The 17,111-nt window shown below is 43.5% G+C and overlaps 2 protein-coding genes across 2 annotated transcripts in view; one reads left to right on the top strand and one right to left on the bottom strand.

The window, feature by feature from the left end:
* The window catches only part of CCDC3 (coiled-coil domain containing 3), an 88,095-nt gene extending 72,226 nt beyond the window's left edge, over positions 1–15,869 (bottom strand). Inside the window, exons 1-2 of the mRNA XM_045858246.1 lie at positions 15,118–15,869; positions 12,660–12,834 (exon numbers count right to left, since the gene is read on the bottom strand). Of these exons, the coding sequence (XP_045714202.1) occupies positions 12,660–12,834; positions 15,118–15,491 (549 nt within the window). The 5' untranslated portion in view covers positions 15,492–15,869. The remainder of the gene's footprint in view (positions 1–12,659; positions 12,835–15,117) is intronic.
* On the top strand, positions 3,903–4,046 carry LOC123831354 (thymosin beta-4-like). Its single transcript, XM_045858247.1, has one exon. The coding sequence runs from the start codon at positions 3,915–3,917 to the stop codon at positions 4,044–4,046; it is 132 nt and encodes a 43-aa protein (XP_045714203.1). The 5' UTR covers positions 3,903–3,914.
* Positions 15,870–17,111: the final 1,242 nt, after the last annotated feature.

The following is a 17,111-nucleotide window of genomic DNA, read 5'->3' on the forward strand; positions in this document are numbered from 1 at the left end:
TTATTACAAAGCTATGACAAAGGTTTGCACACTTTTAGAACCCTGTGCTCGTTTCTACTAACATTTAAAAATTATTTTTAGCATTGAAATTAGGATTATTTTATTTAAAGTCAAAACAGCATCACTAGGCCACATGCTAACAGTTGTAGCTGTGGAGTGAGTCTTCATTTTCCTATAAAATTATTTCGTGATGTTGCACTAAGGGGCTGAACTACATGACTTCTTAGCTCCCTTCTAGCCCTGACATTCTTCATCCTGTGTCTGTACGAAGTAAATGGAGTGGCCTGAGTGCACTCTGAAGACAATGACCCTGGCACATGCTGGTGGCATCTGGGGTTGCCTAGGCCCCTGGGGGGGGTGTGGGTCTGCCAGGTGTCACAGCTGATTTAAATAAAAGAAAGATGAGGTCCAGTCAGGGGAACTGAAGCTTGACAGCATCCCAGAGGGTCTGTCCAGTGAGAGCCAGAGCAGTGTGGGGAGACAAGAGACCTCCGCCCAAGATGCACAGGCAGTGCTTGTTCTAACCACTGCGATCAATACCCAGGCATGTCCCCTCATGCCTGCAAAACCACAGTGCAGGGTGAGCAAGGAGAGCTGAAGCCGTTGGGCAACAGGATGAGATGACGCAGAAGTGAAGGGCTTTTGGGGAGGAGGAGTGTGGGGAAGAAGAAAGCATATAGGCAAAGACCCTTTCCCCTTCCCAAGGGAAGTCTGCATGAGCTAAGATGTCCACGGAGGGAGCTCAGATGGTGGCAGATTTTCTGCTTCCAAGACAGAAAGGAGATAAATGGTCATCATTTCTCATTTAAAATCACAGCTTGATGGCCAGAGAGCTTACAAACCTCTCATGCCTCTTGGCAAAGCTTCTGCAAGGAGAATCAACACATCCAGCTTCCATGGCCACATGGGGACAATGAGACATTAAAAAAGAATTTAATGAAGAAAGCAACCACAGACTTTGGGAACAAAAGTCAGAACTTCTATTTGCTGGTTTGCAAGACACTCAGAATACTTTAATTTATTTTTGGTACTGGAGCACATTTCCACAGTAACTCCAGGAACTGGGAAGTCTTCATAAGGCTGGGTGGAGGATGGAGGACTCTCCTCTTTGGGGACATAGGAGACCCAGGATGGGTCTTCTTTTTTACTTCTTCATTTTTATTTCTTCCCCCTCCATCTTAGTATATACGTACTGAGGTACTCTGGAAAGGCTTCAGGACAGACCATTATCATGTAAGAAAAGAAATAAAATTAAGAATGAGGACACTCAGTGAAGTCTCTTCAACAAACCAGAATGAGAACTTTGTCCTGCTGACTGCTTAACTGTATTTGTAATAAGTGCCACAAAGGAAGTATGTGCTAACAGCCTTCTTGGAGGACAAAATCAGACCAGCTGGATAAGGAAAGCAGGTAGGAAGTGGGTCAGGGGAGCGACAGTTACTGTGTAAGCAGAAAGTGTCTCAGGTATGGGAAGCAGAACACCAGTGAGCAGGCACAACGGAGAACAAAAATAGCCTGGCTGGAAGTCAGGAGACTGTGGCCTCACTTCCAGATCCTTCACTCTCTATGTGCCTCGCATTTCCCTTATCAGACCTCAGTCAACTCAACTGTAGAGTAACAACAGAAATAATTCCAGTATCTATAGAACCCTCAGGAAAATAAAATATAGCCACTTAGTTTTCCCAAGAAATAACAATTCAAATGCACAAAGTATTTATTGAGCATGTAGTATGTACCAAACATGAAGATACATAAGATGAATGGATTTGTCCTAGATTAATATTAGTTCTTAGGGACAGTCCAGATAAAATCCAAATCTCCTGAATCCCAGCACTGGATTCTTTCCAAAGGTATCCACAGCCTCTGCAATCTGACCCAGCCCTACCTATGCAACTTCCCACTGTTCCCGATGCTAGAAGCCCAATGGCTAAAATCATTTCAATAAGTGTTTTCTCCAGTCTTCTGGGCCCCATGTAAGGTCACACATCCCCCTTTCATAGCTGAGACTGTGAAAGGATCCCCATCCTTGAGTGTTCATCTCAGGTAACATCTCCTCTCGTGCCGTTCTCTCATCAATGAGCTGGTCTACAGCAGTGGCACCTGAGGTCTGCAGATTGCTGGGGGATCCCAAGATCCTTTCAGGGGGTTCACCAGATCACATCTATTTCCAGAATAATACTAAGATGTCTTTTTTACTGTGTTGACATTTGCACTGCTGATGCAAAAGCCAAGGTGAGTAAAAGTGCTAGCACCCAGAGCAAGCCAAGGCAGTGTGCCAAATTACACAAACAGTCATTGTATTCTTCAGTGCCTTGTGTGGGAAGAAAAGAAAAGTGAATTTAAGAATGTCCTTGATGAAACAGTAAAACTCATTAATCAAATACTGGTCTTGGGTACACATGTTTGCGGTCTCTGTGTAAAGAAATCAGAAGCGTACATGGAGCACCTCAGCGGCTCATCGAAGTGCAGTGGCTGTGTCGAGGGGAGGCACTAAGTGACTGAGTTCTGAGCTGAACTGGTGGCTTTCTTCATGAGACACTATTTTTACTGGAAAGAATGATGACAACTATAGGTATTCAGATTTGAGTATGTGATAGACATTTTCTTAAAAATGGGTGAATTAAGCCTGCCACCTCAAAGAAAACAACTATTTGTTGCCAGTGATAAAATTCAAGCTTTCAAGCAAAAATTAGAATTTTAGAAAATTTGCCCCTGTGTGCTTGACATTCTCAATGTTTAAAGACTCTCTTGATGAGATTGGTGGTATATTAATGAATGGGATTCTTTAATATTGTGTAATTAAAAGTCCTGACATATGCAAGATCAATATAACTGAATTTTCTAAATGGCTAATTCATCATGTTACAAAATAATGCACAGGAAAAACATTTATTTGCAGTGCAAGACAGGCTAATGGATTTTCATGTAGGAATACAAAAAGTTCATTGGTAAAGTTTCAGATTCTGTGCTGAAACTAACTTTTAAGAAATTATCACTTTTGGGAGTTTTGATATGGTATTAAAGAAGAATACAGAAAAAGCAATACTTAACAGGTGCTCAGGTACCTATTAAACTGAAGTTAGACTCCTCTATCCCTAAGGGGTCTCTTTGTTCTTGAACAAATAATTTGGTGAACTTGACTGTCTCAACAAACTTCCAGGAATATTTTAAATCAAATACTTCTAGGGTGTCATGGATGATCTGGATGAAGTGACTTCTGATTTTCTTGTCCATTTAGGGCTCCAATCTCACTTTAAAAACTACAGATCATCTTTCCCATTCCCATTTGTTTCTGATAGTCTGAAGGTAAATCCTGTTCTTCCCCTCCCTGCAGTATGTTCTACCCAAGTTTGACCAAGTGTTCTTTTTCAAATTTTATTGATTGATTGATTTTAGAGAGAGGGGGGGAGAGAGACCGATCTGTTGTTCCACTTCCTTATTCATCCTTTGGTTGATTCTTGTATGTGCCCCGACCATGGATCAAACTTGCATCCTTGGCATACTGGGACAACACGCTAACGAACTGAGTGACCTAGCCATGGCCTCCATGTTCTCGATGGGCAGAGTCAAAAAGAAACATCAACTTCGAGTGCCAATCAAGATGCAGTAAGCTGGATGTGTATGACTCCTACTGAATACAGTTAAAAATTCTCTGCACATAATACAAAAGGCAACTACCCATGGACTCTGAAAACTAAACAATTAGCAGCAATGGGACCTGAACCAATGGGGGATGAATCATGGAAATGCACAGCAACATCTCCAGGAGAAACTCCCTATTCCTATCCAGAAGACCCAGAGAGAGGGCCCCCATATACTGGAGAGTATAAAAAAGTCCATGGATTCAGTGGTGGTTACTGAGCAGATCAGACTCTTCTCTCACTCATGTGCCTTCCTTGGCTTCCTCAGCAACCATGCCTGATAAACCCGATATGGCCAAGATTGAGAAATTCAATAAGTCAAAATTAAAAACAGAAACACAAGAGAAAAATCCACTGTCTTCCAAAGAAATGACTGAACAGGAGAAGCAAGCAGGCAAATCGTAATGAGGCCTGCACCGCCAATATGCACTGTAGATTCCACAAGCATCGCCTTCATATTTTATTTCTTTTAGTTGCTTAACTTTGTAAGCTGCAAAGAGGTTGGATCAATTTAAACAACTGTGCTGCCCCTTTTCACATCAGAACTACTGACAATGAAGGTCGCACCTGCCTCTCCCATCTGCCTCTCTGGCTGGCAGGGAAGGAAAAGAACTTGCATGTTGGTGAAGGAAGAAGCTCGGTGGGACAACAGTGAAATCCAGAGTAAAAACCAAGCTGGTCCAAGGTGTCCTGCAGGCTGTAAAATGCAGTTTAATCAGAGTGCCATTTTTTGCTAAAATTATTTTAATTACTGAAATGCACAATTTTTTAATATGCAAATAAAAAGTTTTAAAACCTGAAAAAGTCCCTGGTTTTCTTCCCTTTTTCTTCTCTTTTTTCTCAGTTAGCCTTGCCCTAAGGCCAACCCCAGATCTGCACTGCCACAGTGGAACAGGCCAAAAGAAATAAATAACCTGATTACTCCTATCTATTAAGGAAATTGAATTGTTTGCATATGACACGATCCAATATGCACTGTATAAAACCCTAAAGGCTACACACACACACACACACACACACACACACACAAACACTACAACTAATAAATCCAATTAAGTTGCAGGATACAAAATCAATATGCAAAAATCGGTTGCATTTCTTTACACCAACAATGACCTATTTGAAAGAAAGTTAAAAAATTTAAAGAAAACTATTCTGCCCTGGCTAGATAGCTCAGTTGTTTAGAGCATGGTTCTGATACAATAAGGTTGCAGGTTTGATCCCCGGTCAGCATGTATAAGAAGCAACCAATGAATGCATAAATAAGTAGAACAACAAGCCAATGTCTCTCTCAAAATCAACTTAAAAAATAAAAAGAAAACAATATCATTTATGATAGCATCAAAATGAATAAAGTGCTTGGGAGCAAATTTAAGCAAGGAAGTAAAAGATCTGTGCAATAAAAACTTTAAAACGTTGATGAAAGAAATTTTAGAAGACAAAAATAAATGAAACTATATCCCAAGTTATCGATAGGAAAAACTAATATTGTTAAAATGTTTCTATTCTAGATTACTAGAATCCAAAGCAATCTAAAGATTCAGTGCCACCCCTATCAAAATTCTAATGGCATTTCTCACACAAAAAAAATTTAAAAACAACTCTATATTTCACATAGAACTACCAAAATGCCCTGAATAATCAAAGCAATCTTCAGGAAGAACAGAGTTGGAAGCATCATGCTTCTTGGTTTCAAACTATATTACAAAGGTATAATAATCAACACAGTATGGTATTGGCATAAAAACAGGTGCATAGACCAATGGAATAGAACTAAATGCCCAGAATTAAACTCACACACATGCAGCCAATTAATTTACAACAAAGTAGTCAAGAATATACAATGGGGAAGAAACTTCAATAAATGGTGAGAAAACTAAACAGCCACATACAAAAGAATGAAACAGAAGCACCATCTTACACCATATACAAAAAAAAACTCAAAATAGATTAAAGACTTGAAAATAAGACCTGAAACCATAAAACTCCATGAAGAAAACATAGGCAGTGAGCTCCTTGACATGGTCTTAGCAATGATTTTTTTTTGGATTTGACACCAATGCAAGGGCAATAAAAGCAAAAGTGAACAAAGTGGCTAAATCAAACAAAAATGCCTCTGGGCAGCAAAAGAAACCATCAACACAATGAAAAGTGAACCTACAGAATAGGGAAAAATATTTACAAGTTATATATCTGATAATGGTTTAATATCCAAAACATGTAAGTTCAATAGCAAAAGAAAAGAAAAAACAAATAACCCAATTTAAAAATGGGCAGAAGATTCGAAAACATACAGACAGCCAACTAGTCACCAGGGAAACGCAAGCCACAATCACAGTGAGATATCACCTCACACCTGTGAGGATGGCAACTACCCAAAAAATAAAAGATAACACACGATGGCAAGGATGTGGAGAAGAGGGAACCCTTGTGCACTGTTGGTGAAAGTGTAATTGGTATAGCCACTATGGAAAACACCAAGGGGAACACTATGGAGATTCCTCAAAAAATTAAAAAAGGAACTCCCATAATAGCTAGCAATCCCTCTTCTGGGTATATACCAAAAACACAGAAAAAGAAAAATCAGTAGGTGAAGGTGAAGGGACATCTGCCCTCCCCTGTTCATTGCAGCATAATTCGCAATAGCCAAGATATGGAAACAACCTGTTTCTGTTGACAGATGAATGAATAAAGAAATTGTGATGTAGAAACACAATGAAATATTATTCAGTCTTTAAAAACAAGGAGATTCTGCCATTTGGGATAACATGAATGGACCTTAAGAGCAGAATACTAAGTGAAATAGAGAGGCAAGGACAAATACCATATGATCTCACTTATATGTAGAATCTGTTTTTAAAAAAATGAGATACAGCCACACACCAGAATGTCCACTTTTTTTCTTTTCTTTTCCCAACACCAAATACTGACGAGGATGCAGAGCCGAGCTCTCATACAGTGCTAATGTGAATGCAGAATGGCAGAGCCACTCTCAAAACAGTTTTTCAGTTTCTTATAAAAGTAAACACACATTTACCTACAATTCAGCAAACTTATCCTAGGTACTTACCCAAGAGAAACTGAAATTCATGTTCACACAAAAACCTGTACATGTATAGAAGCTCCAGTAGCCTAACACTAGAAACAACCTAAGTATCTCTCGTCTGGTAAATAAATAAAACCCGGGTAGATCCCTAAAATGGGATACTGCTCAGCAATGAAAAAGGAGGGAACTATTGACACACACAATATGGACGAATCTCCAGTGCATTTTGCTAAATTAAAAATAAAAAAAGCCAAACTAAAAAATGCAACACACTGTAAGATTCCACTCACACAACAGTCTGGAAAACACACAAGCGGTGGTGGAGGGCAGATCAGCAGCTCCCGGGAGCTGGGCTGGGCGAGGGTCTGCCTGTGAAGGGGTGGCACGCGGGAGGTTTTCTGTGATGGGAGTTTTCTGTATCATGGTTGCACTTGTGATTATACAACCATGTGCATTTGTCAAAACTCATCATAAAAAGTGAATTTTACAGTTATGTGCATTTTAAATATTAATTTGGAAAATAAGACAGGGAGAGACGGGGTGGAGAAGGGTTGAAGGAGGAGAGATGGGGAGGAGAGGGAAGATGAGAAAGAGGAGAGAAACCTGTAATTTTATTTCTGAAATCTCTCCCAAACTTACTTACTTTACTCCATTCCCCCCTGCCTCGTAGTTCGTAGTTCAGCACCTAGCTGGTAACTTTATAACAACCACTACCTGTTCTCACCACAGCACTTGGATCCCCTCTAATCCCGTTGGTGTTTTCAAAATGTAAACTGATTCTAACACTCTGCTTTCAAAACAAAAGGTTTCCCATTACTGTTAAAACAAAGAGCAAATCCTCCCCAGGATCTATGAGTCCCTGCTTGGTCTGGTCCTAACTACTAATGCTCTTTCCTCATCCTTCCCCTCATTCCCTTTGCTCCAACCACAGGGGCTTCCTTTCATTTCCTCAAAGGCACCATGTACCCTGCTACCTACCACAGGATCTTTGCATATACTGTGCTGCTCTGGATTGCTCTCATCTCCCCTGATGCCTCTTTATCCAGTATATTTTAGCTCCAAAGTCAATGCAACAGAGGCTTTATGTATCTCTAAGTCTAGGCCAGACTCCCTGATTATTTCCTTTCTTTCCTTTGGAGCATTAATTTCCAACTGAAATTATAAAGTCATTAATGTGATCTTCTGATTGTGCCAACCACCAACACCAGGACTATAAACCTTATAGATTAGGGAATTCATAGTTTGCTCAACATTTAACTATCACAGTAATTGCCTCACAGTGGGTACTCAGTGTTTGCTAAAGACTAAACTCAACAGTCCCACAAAATGAGGTATGTATAATATTATACATATCCATACTCTCTGTAAGAGGAATGCATTAGAAACAACCTAACTCCCTGTCAACATGGGGACTTAATTAAATACATTGGGACACATCCATATGATGGAATACTATGCAGCTATTTAAAGCAACTGTGTATGCATTGATATGGGAAGATCACGGCATCCTCATGAATAAAGCAAAGTACACATGGTGCGCTGCCACTTGTGTCAAAGGCAGCAAACAATGCACACCTGCATTATTTGTCGGATGAAAACACTCACTGAACATTTATAAGAAACTAAAAGCAGCAGCTACTTGTTTCAAGGGTAGGTGAGAACTGGACAGATGGGTGTCAGAGGTGGGAGAGAAACTACGAACTCCCCTTTTACACTTCCAGATTTGGGAACCCATATGAGTGTGTGATTACAACTCAGTGAAGGAGTTAAGTGCTCCTGCATGGAATCCAACACATTCCGTTGAATGCATGAAAGCAGGCACGTGGTGGCCTGCCTGTCCTGTGTCCCCATCTGCAACACACTGTCCCTCACCACACTGCCACCACTCTGCCACTCCCCTGGGAAGCAGCAGGAAGCTTTTTAAATTTTAAAAATATATCATTTTTAAAGGCACACTTTAAAAATGATCAATTTACAGTAATAAGCTCTTGTATCACCCTTTACAGTTTATAAAGTATATATACTTTCAAATATGCTCTAGTTAAGTCCTTATAACAACCTGAGAGTTTATCTTGGGTTGGCTGAAAAATCTGTTACGTTTCTTTCCATCAAATAAAAGACATATTGTTTATGTGCACCAATAACTTTATGAATTTGGACATTTTGAGCATGTCAGCTGTCTCCCACTATTGGTTTCCAGTGAGTTGAGGCCAGAGGGGCTGCTGAACATCTTCCAATGCATAAGACAGTCCCCAGAGCAAAGAATTATTTGGCCAAAATGTCAATAGTACCAAGAAACTTCACAAACCACTTTTAACACATTTGATCAGTCACAACACTTTCTCCATACATTGCACAAATCTTTCTTTTGCGTTTCAGTTGTGTTTTTACCTTTCTTGAAACAATAGAACATAATATACCAAAAAGTTGCATATTTTCTTGCATCTTCAATTTTTAAATGGCTGCACAAAAATTCATCAATTTTGATTTTTTTTAAATGCACGCTGATATGACAGCTGTCACAATACAATGTAACAAAATTGTTTCGAATGAAGTTAAAGGCAACTAAGTACTACTAGAGTCATTGTGTGGAAAAAATGTAATGGACTTGTTGGCCAGCACAGTATATTGTAGCCCCATTTTATAGATGAGAAAACTGACATCATGAGGAATGAAGGGCCCTTCCCAAGGTCATTCCTCTCGAAATGGCGGAGCCAATCAAGATCTTCAGATCGCGTGTATATTCCTTCTAATGCAGCTTAAAGAATAACTCCCCCACCATTCCCGACTCAGAACGGTGATGCCAGAGGTCTTTTACAAATTGTATTTCAACCCCATGACATTCTGTGAGAGATCTATGCAAGTATGGGTCAGTCTGGGTCTTGGTCCTAGGGGACAGTACTTACAGAGAAAGGAAAATATCCAACTTCTGTTTTGACAGTTATACTCACCCAGCAGGACAGAAAAGAAGAAAGAAAAATGTCCTTGGCTGGTGTGGAGAGAATCCTGCCAGTAAGTCTGCTGGATGCTCCAGCTTGCCAAAGGCACCCCCCAAGGTCCCATTAACACCATGACACTGAAGCAGAGCAGCACTGAACACTCAGTAACACTGCTGACTCCCTGGCAGCTTTGGAAAGATTGTGTTTCTGCTTGTGAGGCTGGGTGGGACGGCTGAAAATGGAACTAGGGAGAGGGAGGCTGTGCTGCGGAGGACTGGGGTGAACGAGGCGTTGGGTGTGCATCACAAAGTGTCCCTGTGCGACCTTCCTCCTCTGCCATGTCTTAGCATCTGGATGGACTTCAGAGTCCCAGATTCACTGACCCTCCAACACAGAGGGAGGGAGGGTGACCTGTCGGTGAAGAGACTAAAAGCTGCCTGTCACGTCCATAGCCTCAGTCATCGTCCGAGCTGACTGGAAGCTGAGAGTGACAGATTGAGCAGTAGAAAGCCCAAGGACTCACCCATCTCGTGAGGGATGGACAATACAGCATGTGATTCAAAGGAAAGGCATGTAACAGGCAATGCCCTAGGCCACTTGTAATGGGCTCAAAACATGTGAAGGGTTCCTGGGCTCCGATTTTCAAAAGTATCCTCAGACCTACTTCCACTGAAATAAATATGTGACCTGAACAGCTCTTCTGACTCCTCCCTAAAGTGAGGGCCCCCACAGGAAAAGTATAGATTCCTTCTGACAGAACACAAGATAGTCATCCTGGGTAGGAGAGACAATGTGATACTTACCTTCACACAGAAAAGGCAGAAAATGTTTAACATCTTTTTTTGAAGACAGGAACAAGTAATTGTTGATAATTCTTCACCCAACTCTGAGATCATCAATTCACAACTACTTTAATCGCTCCAGAGTACATAAAAATTTCTCAAGGAATATCATAAAATGTAAATCCTAATATTGACAAAAGAGGAAATTAAATTCTAAACTAGCTAGCTAATTTAGCTAGCTAAAAAGTGCAAGGCACATCAGATCTAACTTCTAAATTCAGCTGCACAGGAGCTCAGCAACCCGGAACGATTATTTTCCTCCCCCAAAGCTCCTGACTCTTCCTCAGAGTCAGGTGGCCTCCTTCACTTCGTCATCTGAGTGGCTGGGGCGATTAGAGGGCAAATGAGGAGGCCTTCTGCCCAAGATCAACATCTGACCACCAGAAACAGGGCTGCCGCACACTGAAACAATTCTCCACTGGTCCTATTGTTCTGTTTTTTTTTCAATGATGGAAAATCTAATTCCAGGAAATGTTAATAGTTTCATTATGTGACCATTGGACTAATAAGTTATGTAACCAAAGAGTTTGGGGCTAAGCTACTAAAATAGTTTTGGAATATTATCTGATCTCTTCATATAAATACATTGTTATCAAGGCTCTAGGAGTATAAGCAAGGCTCCCACGAAACGGAGAACCCAATGGCTGTGCCTAAAAGGATTTCATCTGGAATGCGCTAGGACATGACTCAGGCTTGGGATACTCAGGCTTACACTTGGCAGGCCCAGGGCAAAAGGAGCGGGGCCAGTACAGGTTAAAAATGGTAAGAAACGGGTGCTTGGTACCATGCTGGGAGCAAAATATAGGACAAGTGTCCAGGAAATCCTGACAAACCAGGGAAGGGGGTAGAGGAGTCTAGACTGCTATTAATAAAGTAGGTCTAAGGGAAGAACCTCTTCATAATACCTAGGAAGTAAAAATAAACAGTTTTCCTTAGTTGGATGTACCTGCCCACCAGGCTAACAGTTTCTGTACAGGAGTATGAAGAAGGCCCCCAGGTGCCAGGGAGCGCTGTGCAGAAGGCACGTAAGTTTGGAAGAACAAGGCAGAGTCCCTAGGCCAACTTACCAGGCAAGAGACAAGCACTTCGCACAAACCCATCATATAAGGGTGGAAGGACAAAGCCCCCAAATATGCACAATGGTTCATTAACCCATAAAACAGCCCTTGTTCCTTGGGGTCCCCACATCCCCACAGCAGAACTCTCTCCAGCAGTCTGTCACCTTGCCTTAAAAAGTCTCAGACAGGGCACTGGGCTGGTTCCACAGTCATCCCACCACCACCGGGGCCATTGCTTTGGGAAAGTAACGATCCTTAAAATTCCCTCTTTTATGTCTTCATCCTCCAAACCACCCTGACCCTGACCACCATAACCACCATGGCCACCCTGTACCTCTGTGTCTTAACAGCCATAGTTAAACATCATAGAAGTGTTAGCTGTGGTAAAATTCCACTTCACTTCCTTAAGGACATTCTCTCTCCTCTTAGAAAATTTCTTAGAGTGCTACACGATCGAGAACACCACCAGAACAATAACGGTGGTGATGATGGCAGTCACGATGGCCCACATGTGTAGGGTGCTGACTCTGTCAAACCCTGTGCAAAGGACTTAAACCTTCATACAGCCACATAGTGAGACCACACGGCATCTGCCCCATGGTGTGCATGCTCTTACTGACTCCACATCACAGAAGAAGGAGCTGTGGTGAGGCATGCTGACCTTCTTCCCGTCTTGTTCCCTCGCTCTGTGAGGGACCCCGTGTCAAATGGCAAAGCCTCAGAAATCTGCAGTACATGAACAATGTTTTCTAACTGCTGGTGGGAGGGAGAAGGGAGGATAATACTCTTTGGTCTGGGCTTTTAAAGAGTATTCTTCACTCCTTTGGTCACAAAACTCATAAAGCCCTGACCAGTGTGGCTCAGCTGGCTGGATGCCATCCCACAAAGCAAAAGGTCATTGGTTTGATTCCTGGTCAAGGCAAATGCCAGGTTGCGGGTTCAGTCCCTGGTCAGGGCACATACGAGTGGCAACTGATAGATGTTTCTCTCTTGCATCGATGTTTCTCTCCCTTTCTTTCTCCCTCCCTGTCTTTCTATCTAAAAATAAATAAATAAAAACTTAAAAAAAAACCTCATAGAAGATGTGGCTATTCTATCATGTCGCTGTTGCACAGGATACAGCCAATTCTTACCCTATTGTCCTCCTGGATCTCCCAGTCGCTGGAGAAAGTGGCCAGCTGCTGCCCTTGGGAACAGTTTGAAAACTGGAAAAGGCTGGAAAACATCCTTCTGTTCTCTTGAGTATCAGGAAAGATGGCATCTTGGAAGTTGACTCCATGAGGCAAGAGGTTATAATTGTCATCCATCCTAGTGGAAAAGAGGGAAAAAAAAGCAGATGTAGATTGGACGCCTATGGTGTATACCAGTTTAATCAAGAGTCAGAAGACTGAGACGGTCCCGCCAATTACACAACCACGTCTCACAGGGCTCTCATCAGAGGAGTTCCTGTTTCTAATTATTTCTCTGCCTCAGATACATGCATCTATTCTTAAGGTTTTCAAATAGATGACTTTGGGTAAAGCAGGGGGAAAATGCTTGCTTGCATGTATGTTTACCTATTTGTATATCTCCCAAGAGGCCCTCCTTCTCCTAGAGGGTGTTCCTTGTTTCTTGGTGTGAGGAAAGCCAGTTGAAATGACCCAGGTTCAAATCCTACCCTTACTACTTATCTTCTGTCTGGCATGAAACAGATTTTTAAAATTCTGAGCATTAGTATTCCAATCTGTAAAAACAAGATAATAGCACCTACTTCTTGGTGGCAGTGTGAGGACTGCATTAGAAAATGTAAGTAAATAAAGTACTTGGCATGAAATGAGTGCAATATAAATGTTAGTTAACATTTTTACAGAGCTTTGTGTAAATAGCCTGCTGAAAAGATAAAGTCATTAAAAAGAACAGGAGAGAGAGAAGTTACACTTCAGCTCACCAGCGGGTCTCCACTGACACTTTTCCCTGTGACACTGACCAGAATCTGTCTCAGTGGGTCCCCAAATAACAGAGGAGGAATGATTTGTATGCAGCTGTTAATACTCTTCAGGACAACACAGCCCTGTGACATGAAAATGTGTCAGACTACTATTTAACTCTGTATTTCTGTCCTAACTCTTTGTGAGTATGTCGGAGCAAAAGCTGACAGAGGTGGCTGGTTACCACAGAGTCAGTGGACAAAACTGTATTTCATTATAAAGTCAGGAGGTCGGGGGAAACAATGTCTACTCAAGTACTCCAGCTCTTTTTGCTTTGGAAAATGGAATTTCAGTGTTGTGTAGTTTTATAGCTGGGTTCTCAGTGTTTTTCCCAAATAAAAACATGAAAAATCTTAGTTAAGCCTCTGTGTATAAGATAGGTACAGTCTCAGTCCCTGCTGACTTTATTTAGAAACTATACTTCCCCAGGAATGAAAAAAAAAATTCAACTGAACCTAGCTGAACCACTCAAGCCAACACCAAGCATGCCCCATGGGTTCTAAACTTAGCTGTGCTGGCTTCAATATGGGAAACATGTGTTGCCGTGGGCTCATGGATGCCCTCTGTGTAACTTTGGTTTCCTTCTCCGAGAAACGTGAAATCTCAAGAGCTCAAAGTGCATCTGCAGACCAAGGTCACATGCATTCAAATATCCTTATCGCTAGGCACATACACTGGGCAGACTGGAACCAGTAGCAATCCCAACTTTGGTTAGTTCACTATCTGGACGTAGATGTTAGATTCCATTTTGATGTTTCCCTCAGTTGCTCTGTATCAGCAGCATTTAGGGTTTCACCTGCTGCTCTGTTTCAGACTTTAGTGGAACCACGAACCGAACTCTCTATGCATATACATCCCATCTTGACCGCAGGCCAACTTTCATGGCACAAGATTCCAGGAGTCTCCAACCAGAGACAATCTCCTGCCTGACTCACCTCTATCCTCTTCGAAGCACCATGATTTGGGTGGTACCCCAGAAGCCTACCCCCCTAAACCCTGGCTATTTTGAACAGCTTGGCATTGAGGTTTGCTGGCAGCTGATAGGAGACTGATATCAACGGATATGAGTGAAACCAGAGGACAGCTGGGCTGCATTCCACACCATTCATATCCAGGCGTTGGAGCAGGTGGGGAGAAGAGAGTGTGGCTATTCCTGCGTCTAACCTGCACCAGGTGTTTGCACGAGTTACTGTGTTCTAGTCTCAATCAACCCTGCTTTGCACGTGACTAAGGAGAGGATATTGCAGCTCTTGAGAAGGTCAGTAACTTGGGCAAAATCAGGAGAAGCAGAATTCCAACAACAGTCCAACTTCAAAGGTTTTTTTTTTTTCTTTCTCACCAGCCCAAGCCACTCCCACTGAATCCAGTTTTTAAAAAAATGTTGACTCGAATGGAGTATTGGAAACCACCTCGAGCGGTTGCCTGTAACTCTTCTTTTCATGAAGCCCAGAAATCATTCCTGTTTTTAAAACCCCCGTAGCCAGAGATACCTGGGATCTTTGGAGAGAGGCAGATTAGAACGAAAGAGGGGGACCCCAAAGCATATTCTCATATAGCACGGACAGGGTTCTGTGAGAGGTCATGCAGACGGGCAGAGATGGTGCTGTTGGCACGCCCGGCTCACCTGAGAAAGAAGAAATAGGAGTAGTCCTGGACCACGGTGTGGGAGTGACAGGAGAAGTAGCCCAGGCCAGTGAGGTTGAGCCTAGAGCCGGCGGGGACCTCGAGCATGCTGCCCCACGCCTGGTCGCACAGCATCTCGATCTCCGCGGAGTAGAAGAGCCCCGCCTCGCCAGCCTCATATTGCCAGGGCAGGTAGTTGTAGAGGCCGTGCACCTCCTGGTGCAGCGCCAGCACTTTGGCGTACACGATGATCTCGGCCAGCTCGGCGCGACAGCTCTCGCTCAGGGGTCTCCACTCCGACGGCAGCTGGCAGCCGTAGCTGGGTTCGAGCCGACCGGCCAGGCAGAGCGCCGCGAGCAGCAGCGGGCGCAGCATGCCGGCGGCGGCGGGAGCGGGCGGCAGGGCAGCGGCTCGGCGCTGCGCCCCGGGCGCACTAGCCTGGTCGCATGGCCCGACCTCCCAGGGCCCGCAGGGCTGAGCAGGGGAGCGGCCGAGGGGCACAAGGGGCGTGGGGCAAGGGGGGCGGCTCGGAGCGCCCTCCCCGGCCGGGAAAGGGCAGTCCTGGGCGCTGGACCCTGCGCGGCACTCCGGGAGTTCGGCACACCACTTTCCTCGCCGTCAGGCTCACCGTACCCAGCCCTCGCCCGGGACTCTTTAATAGGGTCGTGGGGCGGGCCGACCACCGCCTCCTGCCCTGCCTCCCCCCGCAGGGGCGTGGGCAGCGGGAGAGGGCGGGGAGGCGGCCGGCAGAGAGTGAGATGGAAGCCAGGGACTAGCGGGACACTGAGGAGCCGCGGGGGCTGTCTCTCCGGGCCGGGATCTGTGTTTAGGGTACGCGGAGCGCCCCGAGAGGGTCAGTGCTGAGAGCGGCCGCCCAGCCCTCTTGCTAGTCGCCACTGAGGCGCTGGGGCAGAGCTTTCCAGGAGTAGAGCGTGTTTCAAACGCGTTGCATCCTTAAAATAATTGCATCCTTAAAATACAAACGCTGGCTTGATTACTCAGCGTGCATTTTTACATTTTCTATGTAATTCATTTAGAGGCAAAATACATAGGAATCAAATCTGACTTTACCACCACAAAGGTTAACTACGGAAGTCAGTGTGAGCTAATAAACTTTTTGGATCTCTCCCTCCCTCTCTCTCTCTCTGCTTAATATTTAATTATGAGCTTAGAAAAGCCTTAATAAAAGATTGGAAAAAGTCATTTTGCCCTGATTTATATTCTAAAGGTACATGATTTACAGAATTCCTACTTCCAGATTCTGAACACGCTACACCTGAGAAGTAAATTCTGCGGTCAATTCCAAACAGCTTTCCACAAGCCAATGAGTGAATCTGAGGAGATGCAGACCCGACAGTTCTACCAAGACCTCTAAACGCAGCAGCTCCTTTTACCTCCAAATTGCCTTAACTGTTCCTCGTGTAGTAAAAAGAAGAAAAATGAGATGCTTGTTATTTATAAATATATTTATAATATTTATTATATCATACATGTAATATGCATATATAATGTTATTGCAAACATATCATGCATATTATACAATACTTATTTATAATAAATGTATTAGCAAAATTGCCTGAAAAGGGAAGGCTCTTTGTTCTGCAAGTGCCTTACGAACTAGGGTTTCTGCGAGTCTGAGCCTTGTAACTCAGTTGCATTGTTCCACACACTGAAGGGAAAAGAATTCCTGGGAAATTCTGGAAGAAAAGATCAACAGAAAAGAGGCTGCACAGGTAGGAGAGAAGGTCCCTAGCTGGGCCTTGCCTCCCATGACCCCCAGCCGCCTCCCCTAGATCGCTAAGCCTTCAGCTGGGACGACTACGTGTGTGCATGCTCGCTGTGAGCCAAGGTTTTGAAAGGCAGCTCTAGGGTGCAATCCAGCCCATCGAGACAGGGACTCGGAGAGAAGAGGACATGGGAAGAAGACCTCGAGGGAGGGCTCTGGGCATCCCCTGAAGTGGAATGGCCAGGACTCCAGTCAGCACTGCCCAGCAA

Source organism: Phyllostomus hastatus, unplaced genomic scaffold (genome assembly GCF_019186645.2).
Source record: "Phyllostomus hastatus isolate PE091 unplaced genomic scaffold, TTU_PhHast_1.1 phas_scaffold_1674, whole genome shotgun sequence".
Classification (NCBI taxonomy): Eukaryota; Metazoa; Chordata; class Mammalia; order Chiroptera; family Phyllostomidae; genus Phyllostomus; species Phyllostomus hastatus.

Excerpts from the sequence above, each read along its gene's own strand:
- LOC123831354 (XM_045858247.1), top strand. The coding sequence starts at position 3,915 with ATGCCTGATAAACCCGATATGGCCAAGATTGAGAAATTCAATAAGTCA.